The sequence below is a fragment of the Hyperolius riggenbachi genome, chromosome 2, assembly GCF_040937935.1.
Source record: "Hyperolius riggenbachi isolate aHypRig1 chromosome 2, aHypRig1.pri, whole genome shotgun sequence".
Lineage (NCBI taxonomy): Eukaryota > Metazoa > Chordata > Amphibia > Anura > Hyperoliidae > Hyperolius > Hyperolius riggenbachi.
In genome coordinates this window covers 410,027,583-410,045,591 of record NC_090647.1, presented here as the reverse complement: position 1 = coordinate 410,045,591, position 18,009 = coordinate 410,027,583, and the positions used below count along the sequence as shown (strand labels likewise).

The 18,009-nt window shown below is 47.3% G+C and overlaps 1 protein-coding gene across 1 annotated transcript in view; it reads left to right on the top strand.

Annotated features, from left to right (window-relative positions):
- The window catches only part of LOC137544515 (amine oxidase [flavin-containing] B-like), a 223,187-nt gene that overhangs the window by 147,785 nt on the left and 57,393 nt on the right, over positions 1–18,009 (top strand). The window contains exon 10 of the mRNA XM_068265601.1: positions 4,276–4,329. Within this exon, the coding sequence (XP_068121702.1) occupies positions 4,276–4,329 (54 nt within the window). The remainder of the gene's footprint in view (positions 1–4,275; positions 4,330–18,009) is intronic.

Genomic DNA, 18,009 nt, shown 5'->3' with positions numbered 1-18,009 from the left:
ACCAATGTGTGCCCACCAAATTAGTCGCCACCCAGCGACGGCGAACACACAACGGCGGAAACGAAGTAGGAAACGCAATCGCAAGAATGGCGATTGCCAATAGCGACACAAGACTGAGCAGGACAGAGCACAAGGGTAGCAAAGGCACAGCAAATAATACAATAAGGAGATACGGAAAATAACAAATGCTAGCTAACCGCGAACACCGCACTCATTCGCAACAGTGCACGCGGTTATGCGCGGTCTCCACGTGATAAGCACAATCGAGACAAGCACGCCTAACTAACCATTAACAGACAAACATGAAACAGAGGACGCGAGCGCTTGCTTAACGATTACCTCACTGAGCCTCCAGCAAGCGCAGCAGACAAGACAGACACACGAAAACAGGGACAAGCGACAGAAGGATCCCCAGCGCTAGCTAAAAGTGGCTAGCGCGATCCCAGAAGACAGAACAGAAGGATCCCCAGCGCTAGCGAAAAGTAGCTAGCGCGATCCCAGGAGACAGAGTAGCAGAACAGAAGGATCCCCAGCGCTAGCGAAAAGTGGCTAGTGCGATCCCAGAAGACAGAACAGAAGGATCCCCAGCGCTAGCGAAAAGTAGCTAGCGTGATCCCAGGAGACAGAACAGAAGGATCCCCAGCACTAGCGCTAGGGCGAGTGCGATCCAAACACACGGCAGACAGAACAGATGAGGTAGGCAGAAACAACCGCTGTTCCAACCTACACTCCAGACTCAATCAGAAGGATCCACAGCCGCTAACGCTAGGGCTTGTGCGATCCAAACACAAGACAGACGGAACAGGCAAAACAGATAATACAACCTGACTGGGCTAGAAGGGGAGCCTAAAGCAACCCCCAGGAATTAACTATACTAGATAGCAATGGCTGACACTCCAGCAGTGTCCATCAGGAACAGACCATGGAAGGGAAATGTCCAGCAAAGCATTCTGGGAGCAGAATGCTTTTATAGTGCCAGTCATCAAAAGAAGGCAGGTAACGGATTTGCATGACTAATGTATGCAAATCCCTCAGCAACACAAGCTGCAAAACTGACAGAAAGTCTCTCTTAAAGAGACCTGCAGAATGCAGACGTGAACAGTGGTCAAAACGCTGCCTGTCTGCACAGGCAGCTGAGCAGATTCTCACAGTAAGCGTATGGGATCAAGTCGCTGATGGTGCCTTCACTGCGACTCACCAGGTTGGTCACCTCCTCAAACGGCCACATGAGCCTGCATCCATTTCGCATCAGTGTTCAGTTCGGGTGCCAGAACATCCCCATCTCCCCAGATTGTGCCCTTCTACTGTAATTGTACAGGTACTGGGTGACGGCTTTCTCCTGTTCTAACAGGCGAGAGAACATGACCAGGGTTGAATACCAGCGAGTCGGGCTATCACATATCAAGCGTCTCACCGGCAAGTTGTTTCTCCGCTGAATGTCCGCAAAGCATGCCATGACCGTGTAAGACCGCCTGAAATGCCCACACAACTTCCTGGCCTGCTTCAGGACATCCTCTAAGCCTGGGTACTTTGACACAAATCTTTGAATGACTAGATTCAGCACATGTGCCATGCAGGGTACGTGTCAACTTTCCCAAATTCAACGCGAAAATGAGATTGCTGCCGTTGTCACACACCACGTTGCCAATCTCCAGCTGGTGCAGGGTCAGCCACTGATCCACCTGTTTTTAAGAGCAGCCAGGAGAGCTGGTCCAGTGTGACTCTCCGCTTTTAGGCAAGACATGTCTAATATGGCGTGACACCGTCGTACCTGGCATGCAGCCCTGGGGAGATGGGGCTGTGTAGCTGGAGAGGACATCGCAGCACCGGTAGAGTTGAAGTGCCACTCAGCCAAGGAGGAGGAGGAGGACGACAGCGAAGAGGATGTAGAAGGAGGAGAGGAGGTGGCAGGAGGCCTGCCCGCAAGCCGTGGAGGTGTCACAAGTTGGTCCGCTGCACAGCCACGTACAACCTGCTTGCCATCGGTCACCAGGTTGACCCAATGGGCTGTTTAAGTTATGTACCTGCCCTGACCGTGCTTGGCAGACCAGGCATCCGTGGTCAGGTGGACCCTTGACCCAATGCTGTGTGCCAGAGATGACACCACTTGCCTCTCAACTTCACGGTACAGTTTGGGTATTGTTTTTGTAGAAAAATAATTGCGGCCTGGTATCTTCCACTGCGGTGTCCCAAAGGCCACAAATTTACGGAAGGCCTCAGAGTCCACCAGCTTGTATGGTAACAGCTGGCGAGCTAACAGTTCCGCCACACCAGCTGTCAGACGCCGGGCAAGGGGGTGACAGAAATTGGCTTCATCCACTCAAAGATTTCCTTCACGGACACCTGGCTGCTGTGGGCAGAGGAGCAGGAACCGCTCAAGGGCAGAGACGGAGTGGAGGAGGGTGGCTGTGAAGGTGCAAGGGAGAAAGCGGTTGAAGATGCTGCACCTGAAGGAGGAAGAGGAGAAGGAGGGTGGCTTTTCTTTTGTGTGCTGCTTTTGCTCAGTTGCTCTTCCCATTGCAGTTTGTGCCTTTTCTCCATGTGCCTTCGTAAGGCACTTGTCCCTACGTGAGTGTTGGCCTTTCCACGGCTCAATTTTTGGAGGCAGAGAGAACAGATGGCATTGCTCCGATCTGAGGCAGACACATTAAAAAATTTCCAAACCGCTGAGCCCCCTGGGATGATGGCACTATGGTGGCCTCAGCAGCTGACGTTGAAGGGCATGTTCGCTGGCTGTACATAGGTGGCGATACATGGCGCCGGACACTGCCACCAGCTGTTTCTGATGACGAGCTCCCCCTGCTTCTTTCAGGAACTCGTCTCCTCCTACTCCTCTGACTCCTCCTCTGAACTGTCCCCTTGGTCATCTTGTCTATTAGGAACCCATGTGGGATCTGAATCATCATAATCATCCTAATCATCCTGCCCAGCTTTGCTTTCCTCAGACACCTCCAAAACTGCACCAACAGCATGTACTTCATCATCATCCTCCTCACACGTTACGCCCATAGTGTCGCCGCCTAACTCAGACATATGAGGTGGTGTAACTTGCTTAACGTCTTCATCTGGCTATAACAATAATGGCTGTGAATCAGTTAATTCCCCACCAATTAACTCCTGCAAAGTGTCAAATGCAACGGATGTGGTGCTTGTAGTAGCGCTGGTGGCTGCTGAAGATGAGGTGTTCTGTGTTAAATAGTCAACCACGTCCTGACAATCTTGGAAGTTGATGGGACATGCCTTCTTCTGAGCACTGTACTTTGGGCCAGGGCCGCCCGCAATCACATTAACACAACCTCGCACAGACCTGCCAGATGGCCTTCCTCTGGGTCTGCCTCTACCTCTGCCTGTTTTGTCCATTGTGTCCATATCGGGGGGGATGAAGTGAAAGGTATGCAGTGACTTGACTAATACAATGCAGTCACACAGGTGCAGTTAACAGGTATGCACGGAGTGGTCTATCACACTACGTGCACTCAAGTAGGTAGGTGGGTGCACTGAACACAACAGGTAGGTATATGCAGTGATGGGTATTACAATGTGCACCTGTCACACACAGACAGGTATCGGACAGGCACAGTGACACTGCGTGCTCTCAACTCACGTGGGTAGGTGGGTGCACTGTGAACAACAGGTAGGTAGGTAGGTAGGTATATGCAGTAAAATAGATCACAAGAACAAGATTAGCCCTCAAAAGAGCTGTTGTGGGGTGCTATTTTAGCAATAAGAATCAGCAAGGAGCAAGCCAACAAGCCTACAAGAGCCTAACTAATCTTTCCCTATGTGAGTCGGCAGCAGCAGCAGCAGCTGTCCCTTCTCTATTTACTGCAGGCACACGAGTGAGTAAAATGGCCGGTGATGCCTGCCTTTTATTAGGGGGGTAGTGGCTCCAGGAGGGAGAGTAGCCTGATTGGCTACAATGTGCCTGCTGACTGTGATGTAGAGGGTCAAAGTTGACCCTAATGGGGCATTATGGGGGCGAACCGAACTTCCGCAAAAGTTGCGGTTCTCCGCGATCACGCACCCCCGGGAAGTTCATCAGGAACCGTTCGCTGGCGAACCATTCGGGCCATCTGTAATCATAATATTAGTAATAATAACTGTTAATTATATCAGCTATTATTATTTATAATTATTTAAGAGATACAACTGTAGAAAGAGCCACATCACTAAAAGTAGATTAAGTGGGTGTACTGGCCATACTGAAGTAGAAATTAATCTGTATCTTTGTTTACAAAAGTACTTAAATTTTACTGTACTTGTATATTCCTGCAGATTTATTCTTTCCAGAAAAGCATCTCTACTGGCAAACCTGAGCAAGGAAGAGAGGTAATCAGTTGTATTCACTGCAGTATGAATTAACCATGTAACTTTTGATTACAGGTTATGCTAAGAAATACAATAAATATAATGTCAAATCAAAACAGGAACTAAAAAATACATTAAGGGCTAGTAAACAGTACTCAGTTGCATGGCAGAATAAGTCTGAATGCCAATTTACTGCCCATACAGTTCTATGGGCCTGTTCATAGAACTGCGTTGTAACTGATCGTGTTATTCTAACTCACTGCATGCAGGCTTTGTATTAACCACTTCCCGACCGCCCACTACACAGGGGCGGCGGGGAAGTGGAGCCCTGCAGGACGGCCTCACCCACAGAGGCGGCGGTCCATTTAAGGGCATGGGCGGAGCGATCGCGTCATCCGTGACGCGATCCTCCGCCGGCGCCTGTCACCGCTCGCTCGCCGCAACATCCCGCCGGCTATACGGAAGCGCCGGCGGGATGTTAACCCCGCGATCGCCGCATACAAAGTGTATAATACACTTTGTAATGTTTACAAAGTGTATTATACTGGCTGCCTCCTGCCCTGGTGGTCCCAGTGTCCGAGGGACCACCAGGGCAGGCTGCAGCCACCCTAGTCTGCACCCAAGCACACTGATTTCTCCCCCCCCTGCCCCAGATCGCCCACAGCACCCATCAGACCCCCCCCCTGCCCACCCCCCAGACCCCTGTTTGCACCCAATCACCCCCCTAATCACCCATCAATCACTCCCTGTCACTATCTGTCAACGCTATTTTTTTTTTATCCCCCCCCTGCTCCCTGCCCCCTCCTGATCACCCCCCACCCCTCAGATTCTCCCCAGACCCCCCCCCCAGACCACCCCCCCCTGTTTACTGTATGCATCTATCCCCCTGATCACCTGTCAATCACCTGTCAATCACCTGTCAATCACCCGTCAATCACCCATCAATCACCCGTCAATCACCCCCTGTCACTGCCACCCATCAATCAGCCCCTAACCTGCCCCTTGCGGGCAATCTGATCACCCACCCACACCAATAGATCGCCCACAGATCCGACATCAGATCACCTCCCAAATCCATTGTTTACATCTATTCTCTCCTCTAAACACCCACTAATTACCCATCAATCACCCATCAATCACCCCCTATCACCACTTGTCACTTTTACCTATCAGATCAGACCCTAATCTGCCCCTTGCGGGCACCCAATCACCCGCCCACACGCTCAGATTGCCCTCTGACCCCCCCTTATCAATTCACCAGTGCATTAATTACATCTGTTCTTCCCTGTAATAACCCACTGATCACCTGTCAATCACCTGCCAATCACCTATCACCCATCAATCACCCCCTGTCACCCCCTGTCACTGCCACCCATCAATCAGCCCCTAACCTGCCCCTTGCGGGCAATCTGATCACCCACCCACACCATTAGATCGCCCGCAAACCCGCCGTCAGATTACCTCCCAAATGTATCGTTTACATCTGTTATCTTCTCTAAACACCCACTAATTACCCATCAATCACCCCCTATCACCACCTGTCACTGTTACCTATCAGATCAGACCCTAATCTGCCCCTTGCGGGCACCCAATCACCCGCCCACACGCTCAGATTGCCCTCAGACCCCCCCCCCCCTTATCAATTCGCCAGTGCATTAATTACATCTGTCCTTCCCTGTAATAACCCACTGATCACCTGTCAATCACCTGCCAATCACCTATCACCCATCAATCACCCCCTGTCACTGCCACCCAACAATCAGCCCCTAACCTGCCCCTTGCGGGCAATCTGATCACCCACCCACACCAATAGATCGCCCGCAGATCCGACATCAGATCACCACCCAAGCGCAGTGTTTCCATCTATTCTCTCCTCTAAACACCCACTAATTACCCATCAATCACCCATCAATCACTCCCTATCACCACCTGTCACTGTTACCTATCAGATCAGACCCTAATCTGCCCCTTGCGGGCACCCAATCGACCGCCTACACGCTCAGATTGCCCTCAGACCCCCCTTATCAATTCGCCAGTGCAATATTTACATCTGTTCTCCCCTGTAATAACCCATTGATTACCTGTCAATCACCTATCAATCACCCATCAATCACCCCCTGTCACTGCCACCCATCAATCACCCCCTGTCACTGCCACCCATCAATCACCCGCTGTCACTGCCACCCATCAATCAGCCCCTAACCTGCCCCTTGCGGGCAAACTGATCACCCACCCACACCAATAGATCGCCCGCAGATCCGACATCAGATCACCACCCAAGCGCAGTGTTTCCATCTATTCTCTACCCTAAACACCCACTAATTACCCATCAATCACCCCCTGTCACTGCTACCTATCAGATTAGACCCCTATCTGCCCCTAGGGCACTCAATCACCCGCCCACACCCTCAGAATGCCCTCAGACCCCAGCCCTGATCACCTCGCCAGTGCATTGCTTGCATCCATTCCCCCCTCTAATCACACCTTGAGACACCCATCAATCACCTCCTGTCACCCCCTAGCACACCTACCCATCAGATCAGGCCCCAATTTGCCCCGTGTGGGCTCCTGATCACTCGGCCAAACCCTCAGACCCCCTTCCGATCACCTCCCCAGTGCATGGATTGCATCTATTTTCCCCTCTAACCACCCCCTGAGACACCCATCAATCACCTCCTGTCACCCCCCTAGCACTCCTATCCATCAGATCAGGCCCAATACAACCTGTCATCTAAAAGGCCACCCTGCTTATGACCGGTTCCACAAAATTCGCCCCCTCATAGACCACCTGTCATCAAAATTTGCAGATGCTTATACCCCTGAACAGTCATTTTGAGACATTTGGTTTCCAGACTACTCACGGTTTTGGGCCTGTAAAATGCCAGGGCGGTATAGGAACCCCACAAGTGACCCCATTTTAGAAAAAAAAGACACCCCAAGGTATTATGTTAGGTGTATGACGAGTTCATAGAAGATTTAATTTTTTGTCAAAAGTTAGCGGAAATTAATTTTTATTGGTTTTTTTTCACAAAGTGTCATTTTTCACTAACTTGTGACAAAAAATAAAATCTTCTATGAACTCGCCATACACCTAACGGAATACCTTGGGGTGTCTTCTTTCTAAAATGGGGTCACTTGTGGGGTTCCTATACTGCCCTGGCATTTTAGGGGCCCTAAACCGCGAGGAGTAGTCTAGAAAACAAATGCTTCAAAATGACCTGTGAATAGGACGTTGGGCCCCTTAGCGCACCTAGGCTGCAAAAAAGTGTCACACATGTGGTACCGCCGTACTCAGGAAAAGTAGTATAATGTGTTTTGGGGTGTATTTTTACACATACCCATGCTGGGTGGGAGAAATTTCTATGTAAATGGACAATTGTGTGTAAAAAAATCAAACAATTGTCATTTACAGAGATATTTCTCCCACTTAGCATGGGTATGTGTAAAAATACACCCCAAAACGCATTATACTACTTCTCCTGAGTACAGCGGTACCACATGTGTGGCACTTTTTTACACCCTAAGTACGCTAAGGGGCCCAAAGTCCAATTTAGGATTTCACAGGTCATTTTGCGACATTTGGTTTCAAGACTACTCCTCACGGTTTAGGGCCCCTAAAATGCCAGGGCAGTATAGGAACCCCACAAATGACCCCATTCTAGAAAGAAGACACCCAAAGGTATTCCGTACGGAGTATGGTGAGTTCATAGAAGATTTTATTTTTTGTCACAAGTTAGCGGAAAATGACACTTTGTGAAAAAAAACTATTAAAATCAATTTCCGCTAACTTGTGACAAAAAAATAAAAACTTCTATGAACTCACCATACTCCTAACGGAATACCTTGGGGTGTCTTCTTTCTAAAATGGGGTCATTAGTGGGGTTCCTATACTGCCCTGGCATTTTAGGGGCCCTAAACCGTGAGGAGTAGTCTTGAAACAAAAATGACCTGTGAAATCCTAAAGGTACTCATTGGACTTTGGGCCCCTTAGTGCAGTTAGGGTGCAAAAAAGTGCCACACATGTGGTATCGCCGTACTCGGGAGAAGTAGTACAATGTGTTTTGGGGTGTATTTTTACACATACCCATGCTGGGTGGGAGAAATACCTCTGTAAATGACAATCTTTTGATTTTTTTTACACACAATTGTCCATTTACAGAGGTATTTCTCCCACCCAGCATGGGTATGTGTAAAAATACACCCCAAAACACATTGTACTACTTCTCCCGAGTATGGCGATACCACATGTGTGGCACTTTTTTGCACCCTAACTGCGCTAAAGGGCCCAAAGTCCAATGAGTACCTTTAGGATTTCACAGGTCATTTTGAGAAATTTCGTTTCAAGACTACTCCTCACGGTTTAGGGCCCCTAAAATGCCAGGGCAGTATAGGAACCCCACAAATGACCCCATTTTAGAAAGAAGACACCCCAAGGTATTCCGTTAGGAGTATGGTGAGTTCATAGAAGATTTTATTTTTTGTCAAAAGTTAGCGGAAATTGATTTTAATTGTGTTTTTTCACAAAGTGTCATTTTCCGCTAACTTGTGACAAAAAATAAAATCTTCTATGAACTCGCCATACTACTAACGGAATACCTTGGGGTGTCTTCTTTCTAAAATGGGGTCATTTGTGGGGTTCCTATACTGCCCTGGCATTTTAGGGGCCCTAAACCGTGAGGAGTAGTCTTGAAACGAAATTTCTCAAAATGACCTGTGAAATCCTAAAGGTACTCATTGGACTTTGGGCCCTTTAGCGCAGTTAGGGTGCAAAAAAGTGCCACACATGTGGTATCGCCGTACTCAGGAGAAGTAGTATAATGTGTTTTGTGGTGTATTTTTACACATACCCATGCTGAGTGGGAGAAATATCTCTGTAAATGGACAATTGTGTGTAAAAAAAATTAACAAATTGTCATTTACAGAGATATTTCTCCCACCCAGCATGGGTATGTGTAAAAATACACCCCAAAACACATTATACTACTTCTCCTGAGTACGGCAATACCACATGTGTGGCACTTTTTTGCAGCCTAACTGCGCTAAGGGGTCCAAAGTCCAATGAGCACCTTTAGGCTTTACAGGGGTGCTTACAATTTAGCACCCCCCAAAATGTCAGGACAGTAAACACACCCCACAAATGATCCATTTTGGAAAGTAGACCCTTCAAGGTATTCAGAGAGGGGCATGGTGAGTCCGTGGCAGATTTCATTTTTTTTTGTCGCAAGTTAGAATAAATGGAAACTTTTTTTTTTTTTTTTTTTTTCTCACAAAGTGTCATTTTCCGCTTACTTGTGACAAAAAATAATATCTTCTATGAACTTACTATGCCTCTCAGTGAATACTTTGGGATGTCTTCTTTCCAAAATGGGGTCATTTGGGGGGTATTTATACTATCCTGGAATTCTAGCCCCTCATGAAACATGACAGGGGGTCAGAAAAGTCAGAGATGCTTGAAAATGGGAAAATTCACTTTTGGCACCATAGTTTGTAAACGCTATAACTTTTACCCAAACCAATAAATATACACTGAATGGGTTTTTTTTAATCAAAAACATGTTTGTCCACATTTTTCGCGCTGCATGTATACAGAAATTTTACTTTATTTGAAAAATGTCAGCACAGAAAGTTAAAAAAATCATTTTTTTGCCAAAATTCATGTCTTTTTTGATGAATATAATAAAAAGTAAAAATCGCAGGAGCAATCAAATAGCATCAAAAGAAAGCTTTATTAGTGACAAGAAAAGGAGCCAAAATTCATTTAGGTGGTAGGTTGTATGAGCGAGCAATAAACCGTGAAAGCTGCAGTGGTCTGAATGGAAAAAAAGTGGCCGGTCCTTAAGGGGTAGAAAGCCCTAGGTCCTCAAGTGGTTAAAATAAACCTGAGTTGAGAGGGATATGGAGGCTGCCATATTTATTTCCTTTTAATTAATACCAGTTACCTGGCAGTCCTCCTGATCTTGTACCTCTAATACTTTTAGCCATAGACCCTGAACAAGCATGCAGCAGATCAGGGATTCTGACTCAGCTGACTCAGGTTTTACTGGATTAGCCATATGATTGTTCCAGGGTTTTGACTCTTTTGCCACTACTTATGCCAGAAGATCAACAGGACTGCCAGGCAACTGGCATGGTTTACAAGGAAATAAATATAGCAGCCTCCATATCCCTCTCACTTCAGGTTTCATTTAAAGACTATGTCCAGTCTTCATTGCAGTTCACACTCATTTTAAAGCACGTTTTCTGTAATTGACCACTGTGAACCTAGCCTGAGCCTAATGTGTTAAGGTCCTTCAGACAACATTGAAAAACATAAGTTTTGCAGAAGCAAAAATTGCCTGGATCTATTCAGAGTGTTTTACTATTGGATGGCTAGAGCTTGCAACTCTTGATTGGGTCAAACTTGACATAAGAAGATTGTTTCTAATTGGTCTCACCCATTAATGGAAGAATTCCCTCTATCTAATTTGATCAGATTAAAAGAATCGATCTGTTATTTAGATTTCTGATTGGATTAGTTAGTAGGAATTAGGATGCGATGATTACCGATCACGTTTCAATTATCGTGGCAAACGGAAACTATTTCACCTCAATCCGAGATTGTGGCACTTCTTTTGAAGGCACTGGAAATAGTAGAATTAATAGATATGCTCATTCCAGCACGCTACACTACCTTGACAACTTTAGCAGCTTGACGAGTGTTTTCAGGTTAGTTGAGAATAGCTGACATATAATTAAAAGTAATTAATCACATGGTTATATAATGCTCAAAAGTTTAATGACTAGAAGAACTCAAGGGCATGTTCCTATACCTTTTGGAATGTACAGAATTTCATATTTGTCTGGAGTAATTTGAAGGAGTGCTTCATGAGATTGTGAGGAATCATATTATAATTTTGTTTGTTTATCTAACATTCTTTTTAATACCTTTACAGAAACATCATAGATTATAATAATGTTCAGCAAAAGTGGGGTATAAATAAATAAGTTCTCCATTGAGTAAACTGATACAGTTGGATTAAAGGGGCACTATGGCTAAAATTGTAAAACTGTGTATATAGAGAACTACCACCGACAATAGGCATTTTAATCTAACAGCTCTGACCTCTTACCAATGCGTTTTGTACTCGTTCACCTTCTCATGGTGGAGTCTTTTATAAACACTCCCTGGCAAATATCTATAAAAAGACATTGTCCAGCAAGCATACTTACTCAAACACTATTCTGCCAATTGAACTAAGCAACTGCCATTCAGTAAGCACTGTTGAAATTAAAGAAAAGTCTGTAAGTCCCCCATGTGGAGATGGACTAGTTCAAAACCCATTGGTAAGAGGTCAGAGGTGTCAGATTGAGGTGTAGTGATGTAGCGGCCCTCCGATTTTTGGTTCGCGAACCCTGTTCGCGAACTGCCGTGGAAGGTTTGGTTTGCACGAACTTCCGCAAACCGCAATAGACTTCAATGGGGAGGCGAACTTTGAAAACTAGAAACATTTCTGCTGGCCAGAAAAGTGATGGAAAAGATGTTTCAAGGTGTCTAACACCTGAGATCTTTCAGTGACTACAAGAGGGGAAATTTTTTTACAAAAACACCTTAAAGTTTTTGAGAAAATCATTTTAAAAGTAACTCCTTCTGACCGTGGGAAAATTAAACGCCCGCCGAATTTAGCAGTTAATAGCAAAGCCCCTTTAAAAGCTAGCAATACCAAAATTACTGGGAATGTTAAGAAGAACAGTGGGAACAAGAGGAAAACATCTTTTTGAGTTGATTCATAAAAAAAGAACCGATTAAAAAGATCCGCCTCATTCATGACCTGTTAGTATAGCAAGAGAATGCGTCCTCGGCAGGACGTAAATCTGCTGTCTCTCGCTGCTGTCTCTCCCCACTAGTGTTGGGCGAATATCTAGATGTTCGGGTTCGGGCCGAACAGGCCGAACATGGCCGCGATGTTCGGGTGTTCGACCCGAACTCCGAACATAATGGAAGTCAATGGGGACCCGAACTTTTGTGCTTTGTAAAGCCTCCTTACATGCTACATACCCCAAATTTACAGGGTATGTGCACCTTGGGAGTGGGTACAAGAGGAAAAAAAAATTAGCAAAAAGAGCTTATAGTTTTTGAGAAAATCGATTTTAAAGTTTCAAAGGGAAAACTGTCTTTTAAATGCGGGAAATGTCTGTTTTCTTTGCACAGGTAACATGCTTTTTGTCGGCATGCAGTCATAAATGTAATACATATAAGAGGTTCCAGGAAAAGGGACCGGTAACGCTAACCCAGCAGCAGCACACGTGATGGAACAGGAGGAGAGTGGCGCAGGAGGAGAAGGCCACGCTTTGAGACACAACAACCCAGGCCTTGCATGAGGACAAGAAGCGTGCGGATAGCAATTTGCATTTTGTCGCCATGCAGTCATAAATGTAATACAGATGAGAGGTTCAATAAACAGGGACCGGAAACGCTAACCCATCACAGATGTTCATTGTTCATGTTACTAGGTTGAGGTCCGGGAGTGTTGCGTAGTCGTTTCCAATCCAGGATTGATTCATTTTAATTTGAGTCAGACGGTCTGCATTTTCTGTGGAGAGGCGGATACGCCGCCGATCTGTGACGATGCCTCCGGCAGCACTGAAACAGCGTTCCGACATAACGCTGGCTGCCGGGCAAGCCAGCACCTCTATTGCGTACATTGCCAGTTTGTGCCAGGTGTCTAGCTTCGATACCCAATAGTTGAAGGGTGCAGATGGATTGTTCAACACAGCTACGCCATCTGACATGTAGTCCTTGACCATCTTCTCCAGGCGATCGGTGTTGGAGGTGGATCTGCACGCTTGCTGTTCTGTGTGCTGCTGCATGGGTGTCAGAAAATGTTCCCACTCCAAGGACACTGCCGATACCATTCCCTTTTGGGCACTAGCTGCGGCTTGTGTTGTTTGCTGCCCTCCTGGTCATCCTGGGTTTGCGGAAGTCAGTCTGTCGGCGTACAACTGGCTAGAGGAGGGGGAGGATGTCAATCTCCTCTTTAAAGTCTCCACAAGGGCCTGCTGGTATTCTTCCATTTTGACCTGTCTGGCTCTTTCTTCAAGCAGTTTTGGAACATTGTGTTTGTACCGTGGATCCAGAAGGGTATAAACCCAGTAATTGGTGTTGTCCAGAATGCGCACAATGCGTGGGTCGCGTTCAATGCAGTCCTAGGCCGAAGAGGTCATAGCCTAGGGTCACAAAAACCTGTTTATTTGGGCTATTTCAATGGTAGTGATGGTGACGTACATAAATCGCAGCAATGGCCGTTAGCAAAGTCTGAATCTCACGAAATGTCTCATGCAGGTAGAAGACATATTGTTAGACTTGAATTCCAAAGATGGGGTCCCTACATCTCTGCAAACCAGAGTTACAGGGGTCCAAAATTGGTAAAATCCCCCATAGGATTTCATTGCCTCCCTATTTCACTTTCAAAAATCTCACATCTTTTCAAAGGGCAATGGCTCAGCAGTACCAAATTTTCTAGCATTGTAGGGACCCTTAGGAGGAACATGACTGGTGAGTTTCGGGCCCCTAGGCCGAAGAGGTCATAGCCTAGGGTCACAAAAACCTGTTTATTTGGGCTATTTCAATGGTAGTGATGGTGGCGTACATAAATCTCAGCCATGGCCGTTAGCAACGTCTGAATCTCACGAAATGTCTCATGCAGGTAAAAGACATATTGTTAGACTTGGATTCCAAAGATGGGGTCCCTACATCTCTGCAAACCAGAGTTACAGGGGTCCAAAATTGGTAAAATCCCCCATAGGCTTTCATTGGGCCTCCTATTTACCGTTCCAAAATCTCACACCATTTCAAAGGGCAATGGCTCAGCAGTGGCAAAACTCACCAGTCATGATCCCCCTAAGGGTCCCTACAATGCTAGAAAATTTGGTACTGCTGAGCCATTGCCCTTTGAAAAGATGTGAGATTTTGGAAAGTGAAATAGGGAGGCAATGAAATCCTATGGGGGATTTTACCAATTTTGGACCCCTGTAACTCTGGTTTGCAGAGATGTAGGGACCCCGTCTTTGGAACCCAAGTCTAACAATATGTCTTCTACCTGCATGAGACATTTCATGAGATTCAGACTTTGCTAACGGCCATTGCTGCGATTTATGTACGTCACCATCACTACCATTGAAATAGCCCAAATAAACAGGTTTTTGTGACCCTAGGCTATGACCTCTTTGGCCTAGGGGCCCGAAACTCACCAGTCATGTTCCCCCTAAGGGTCCCTACAATGCTAGAAAATTTGCCACTGCTGAGTAATTGCCCTTTGAAAAGATGTGAGATTTTGGAACTGTAAATAGGAGGCCCAATGAAAGCCTATGGGTGATTTTACCAAATTTGGAGCCCTGTAACTCTGGTTTGCAGAGATGTAGGGAACCCATCTTTGGAGCCCAAGTCTAACAATATGTCTTCTACCTGCATGAGACATTTCGTGAGATTCAGACGTTGCTAACGGCCATTGCTGCGATTTATGTACGTCAGACTCGCCACCATTGAAATTGTCCAAATAAAAAGGTTTTGTGACCCTAGGCTATGACCTCTTCGGCCTAGGACTGCATTGAACGCGACCCACGCATTGTGCGCATTCTGGACAACACCAATTACTGGGTTTATACCCTTCTGGATCCACGGTACAAACACAATGTTCCAAAACTGCTTGAAGAAAGAGCCAGACAGGTCAAAATGGAAGAATACCAGCAGGCCCTTGTGGAGACTTTAAAGAGGAGATTGACATCCTCCCCCTCCTCTAGCCAGTTGTACGCCGACAGACTGACTTCCGCAAACCCAGGACGACCAGGAGGGCAGCAAACAACACAAGCCGCAGCTAGTGCCCAAAAGGGAATGGTATCGGCAGTGTCCTTGGAGTGGGAAAATTTTCTGACACCCATGCAGCAGCACACAGAACAGCAAGCGTGCAGATCCACCTCCAACACCGATCGCCTGGAGAAGATGGTCAAGGACTACATGTCAGATGGCGTAGCTGTGTTGAACAATCCATCTGCACCCTTCAACTATTGGGTATCGAAGCTAGACACCTGGCACAAACTGGCAATGTACGCAATAGAGGTGCTGGCTTGCCCGGCAGCCAGCGTTATGTCGGAACGCTGTTTCAGTGCTGCCGGAGGCATCGTCACAGATCGGCGGCGTATCCGCCTCTCCACAGAAAATGCAGACCGTCTGACTCAAATTAAAATGAATCAATCCTGGATTGGAAACGACTACGCAACACTCCCGGACCCCAACCAAGTAACATGAACAATGAACATCTGTGATGGGTTAGCGTTTCCGGTCCCTGTTTATTGAACCTCTCATCTGTATTACATTTATGACTGCATGGCGACAAAATGCAAATTGCTATCCGCACGCTTCTTGTCCTCATGCAAGGCCTGGGTTGTTGTGTCTCGAAGCGTGGCCTTCTCCTCCTGCGCCACCCTCCTCCTGTTCCATCACGTGTGCTGCTGCTGGGTTAGCGTTACCGGTCCCTTTTCCTGGAACCTCTTATATGTATTACATTTATGACTGCATGCCGACAAAAAGCATGTTACCTGTGCAAAGAAAACAGACATTTCCCGCATTTAAAAGACAGTTTTCCCTTTGAAACTTTAAAATCGATTTTCTCAAAAACTATAAGCTCTTTTTGCTAAATTTTTTTTCCTCTTGTACCCACTCCCAAGGTGCACATACCCTGTAAATTTGGGGTATGTAGCATATAAGGAGGCTTTACAAAGCACGAAAGTTCGGGTCCCTAATGACTTCCATTATGTTCGGAGTTCGGCCATGTTCGGCCCGAACCCGAACATCTAGATGTTCGCCCAACACTGCACGTGACCCGTTCGGCCAATCACAGCGCTAGCCGAACGTTCGGGTAACGTTCGGCCATGCGCTCTTAGTTCGGCCATATGGCCGAACAGTTTGGCCGAACACCATAAGGTGTTCGGCCGAACCCGAACATCACCCGAACAGGGTGATGTTCTGCAGAACCCAAACAGTGGCGAACACTGTTCGCCCAACACTACTCCCCACCTGCCTGCACCTGTCAACCCCCACCTAGGCTGGCACCCAGTGCAGCCTAGGTGGGGGTTGACAGGTGCAGGCAGGCAGGCAGGTGGGGAGAGAAAGCGGGAGCTAGCAGCTATGCGTCCAAAAATAATAATAATAATAATAATTCTCTGCTATGTGGGTGGGGAGCTTCGGAGATCTTCAATCAACTTAATTGAAGATCGCAACATAGGAGGATACTGGTGTGGGAACATTTACCGAGGATATTGGCGTGGGAATTTTTTTTAAAGTTACAGGTAAGTATTTCTGGTTAATTAAGAAAATTAAAGGACTTTTTTCGTGGTTGTGTTTTTATTTAATTTAACCCTTTGTGGAAATTTTTATGTCTATTTCTCCTGGGAGGGGGTGGGCATCTGGGATCCTCTTCTTAAAAGGGGACTCCCAGATGCCACCATGAACCCCCCCCCAAGGGAGTCGTCACCTCCACCTCCTCCTGGGGCACCGGAGGTGGGGAAGAGCCCCTTGTGCATGGATTGGACAAGGGCCCTGGGGGGGGGGGGGAAAGTTGGGAGGGGAAGGCTTGGCTGCCCCTCCCTCCCCCCGGAGCCCCCCATACCATGGACCATGCGGGCTGGTAGAGCTCAGGGTGAGAAGCCCCAGTCGGCCGGGGCTCCGCATTCTGGCTATCCCAGCCTGCATGGGGGACAAGAGGTTACAGAGGCTCGTGAGGGGGGACCCCACGTCATTTTTTTTTTCAGATTTCCCACACTCAGCACACAAAAATAATTATATATATATATATATATATATATATATATATTTATATATTTCTAGGTGTTAAGTGGTTTTATATGGAAACGGCCGCTCGTTCGAGCGGCTTTTCTATGTCAGTTCACGGAGGGTGTCTCCGTGCACAACCTGCGAGGCGCTGCTATTTACATCATACGGCGCTGCTGCGTAAAGGAGCAGCAGCACTGTAAAGGAGATCGTCGATCCCCGGCCTCTGATTGGCTGGGGATTGCCGGCAGCTGATAGGCTGAAGCCTATTAGAGGCGGTGCAGGACGGATCTCCGTCCTGCGCCGCCCAGTGGAAAGAGGAGAGGGAGGGAAGGGAAAGGAGGTGAAAAATCGCTGCGGAGGGGGGCTTTGAGGAGCCCCCTCCGCTGATTAAAAATAGCCGGCGGCGTACAGACCCCCCCAGCAGGACATCCCCCTAGTGGGGAAAAAAGGGGGGGGGAAGTCTGGTTGCCCTGGCTGTCTGCTGATCTGTGCTGTGGGCTGGAGAGCCCACGCTGCACAGATCAGCGCAAACAAGCCCGGACTTACGAGGCCACAAGTATGAAAAAAATTAAATACCATTTCATAATCCAGATCCATGGAGGACGCCATCTGCGCCCTCCCGTTCATTCCGCCATGACACCCGCAGTAATAACGGCCCCGGTCGGGTCCCGACCCGTCCAAACGGGTTGGGTCCTTATTCCCCCCTCAATATGGCCGCCACAGATTGCCGTGGCTGCGCAGTCCGCATAGACGTAATTGCGGCTGTGCAGCTCTTTTGGAAAGTGAAATAGGGGCCTAATGAAAGCCTATGGGGGATTTTACCATTTTTGCACCCCTGTAACTCAGGTTTGCAGAGATGTATGGAACCCAACTTTGGAGTAAAAGTATAACAATAT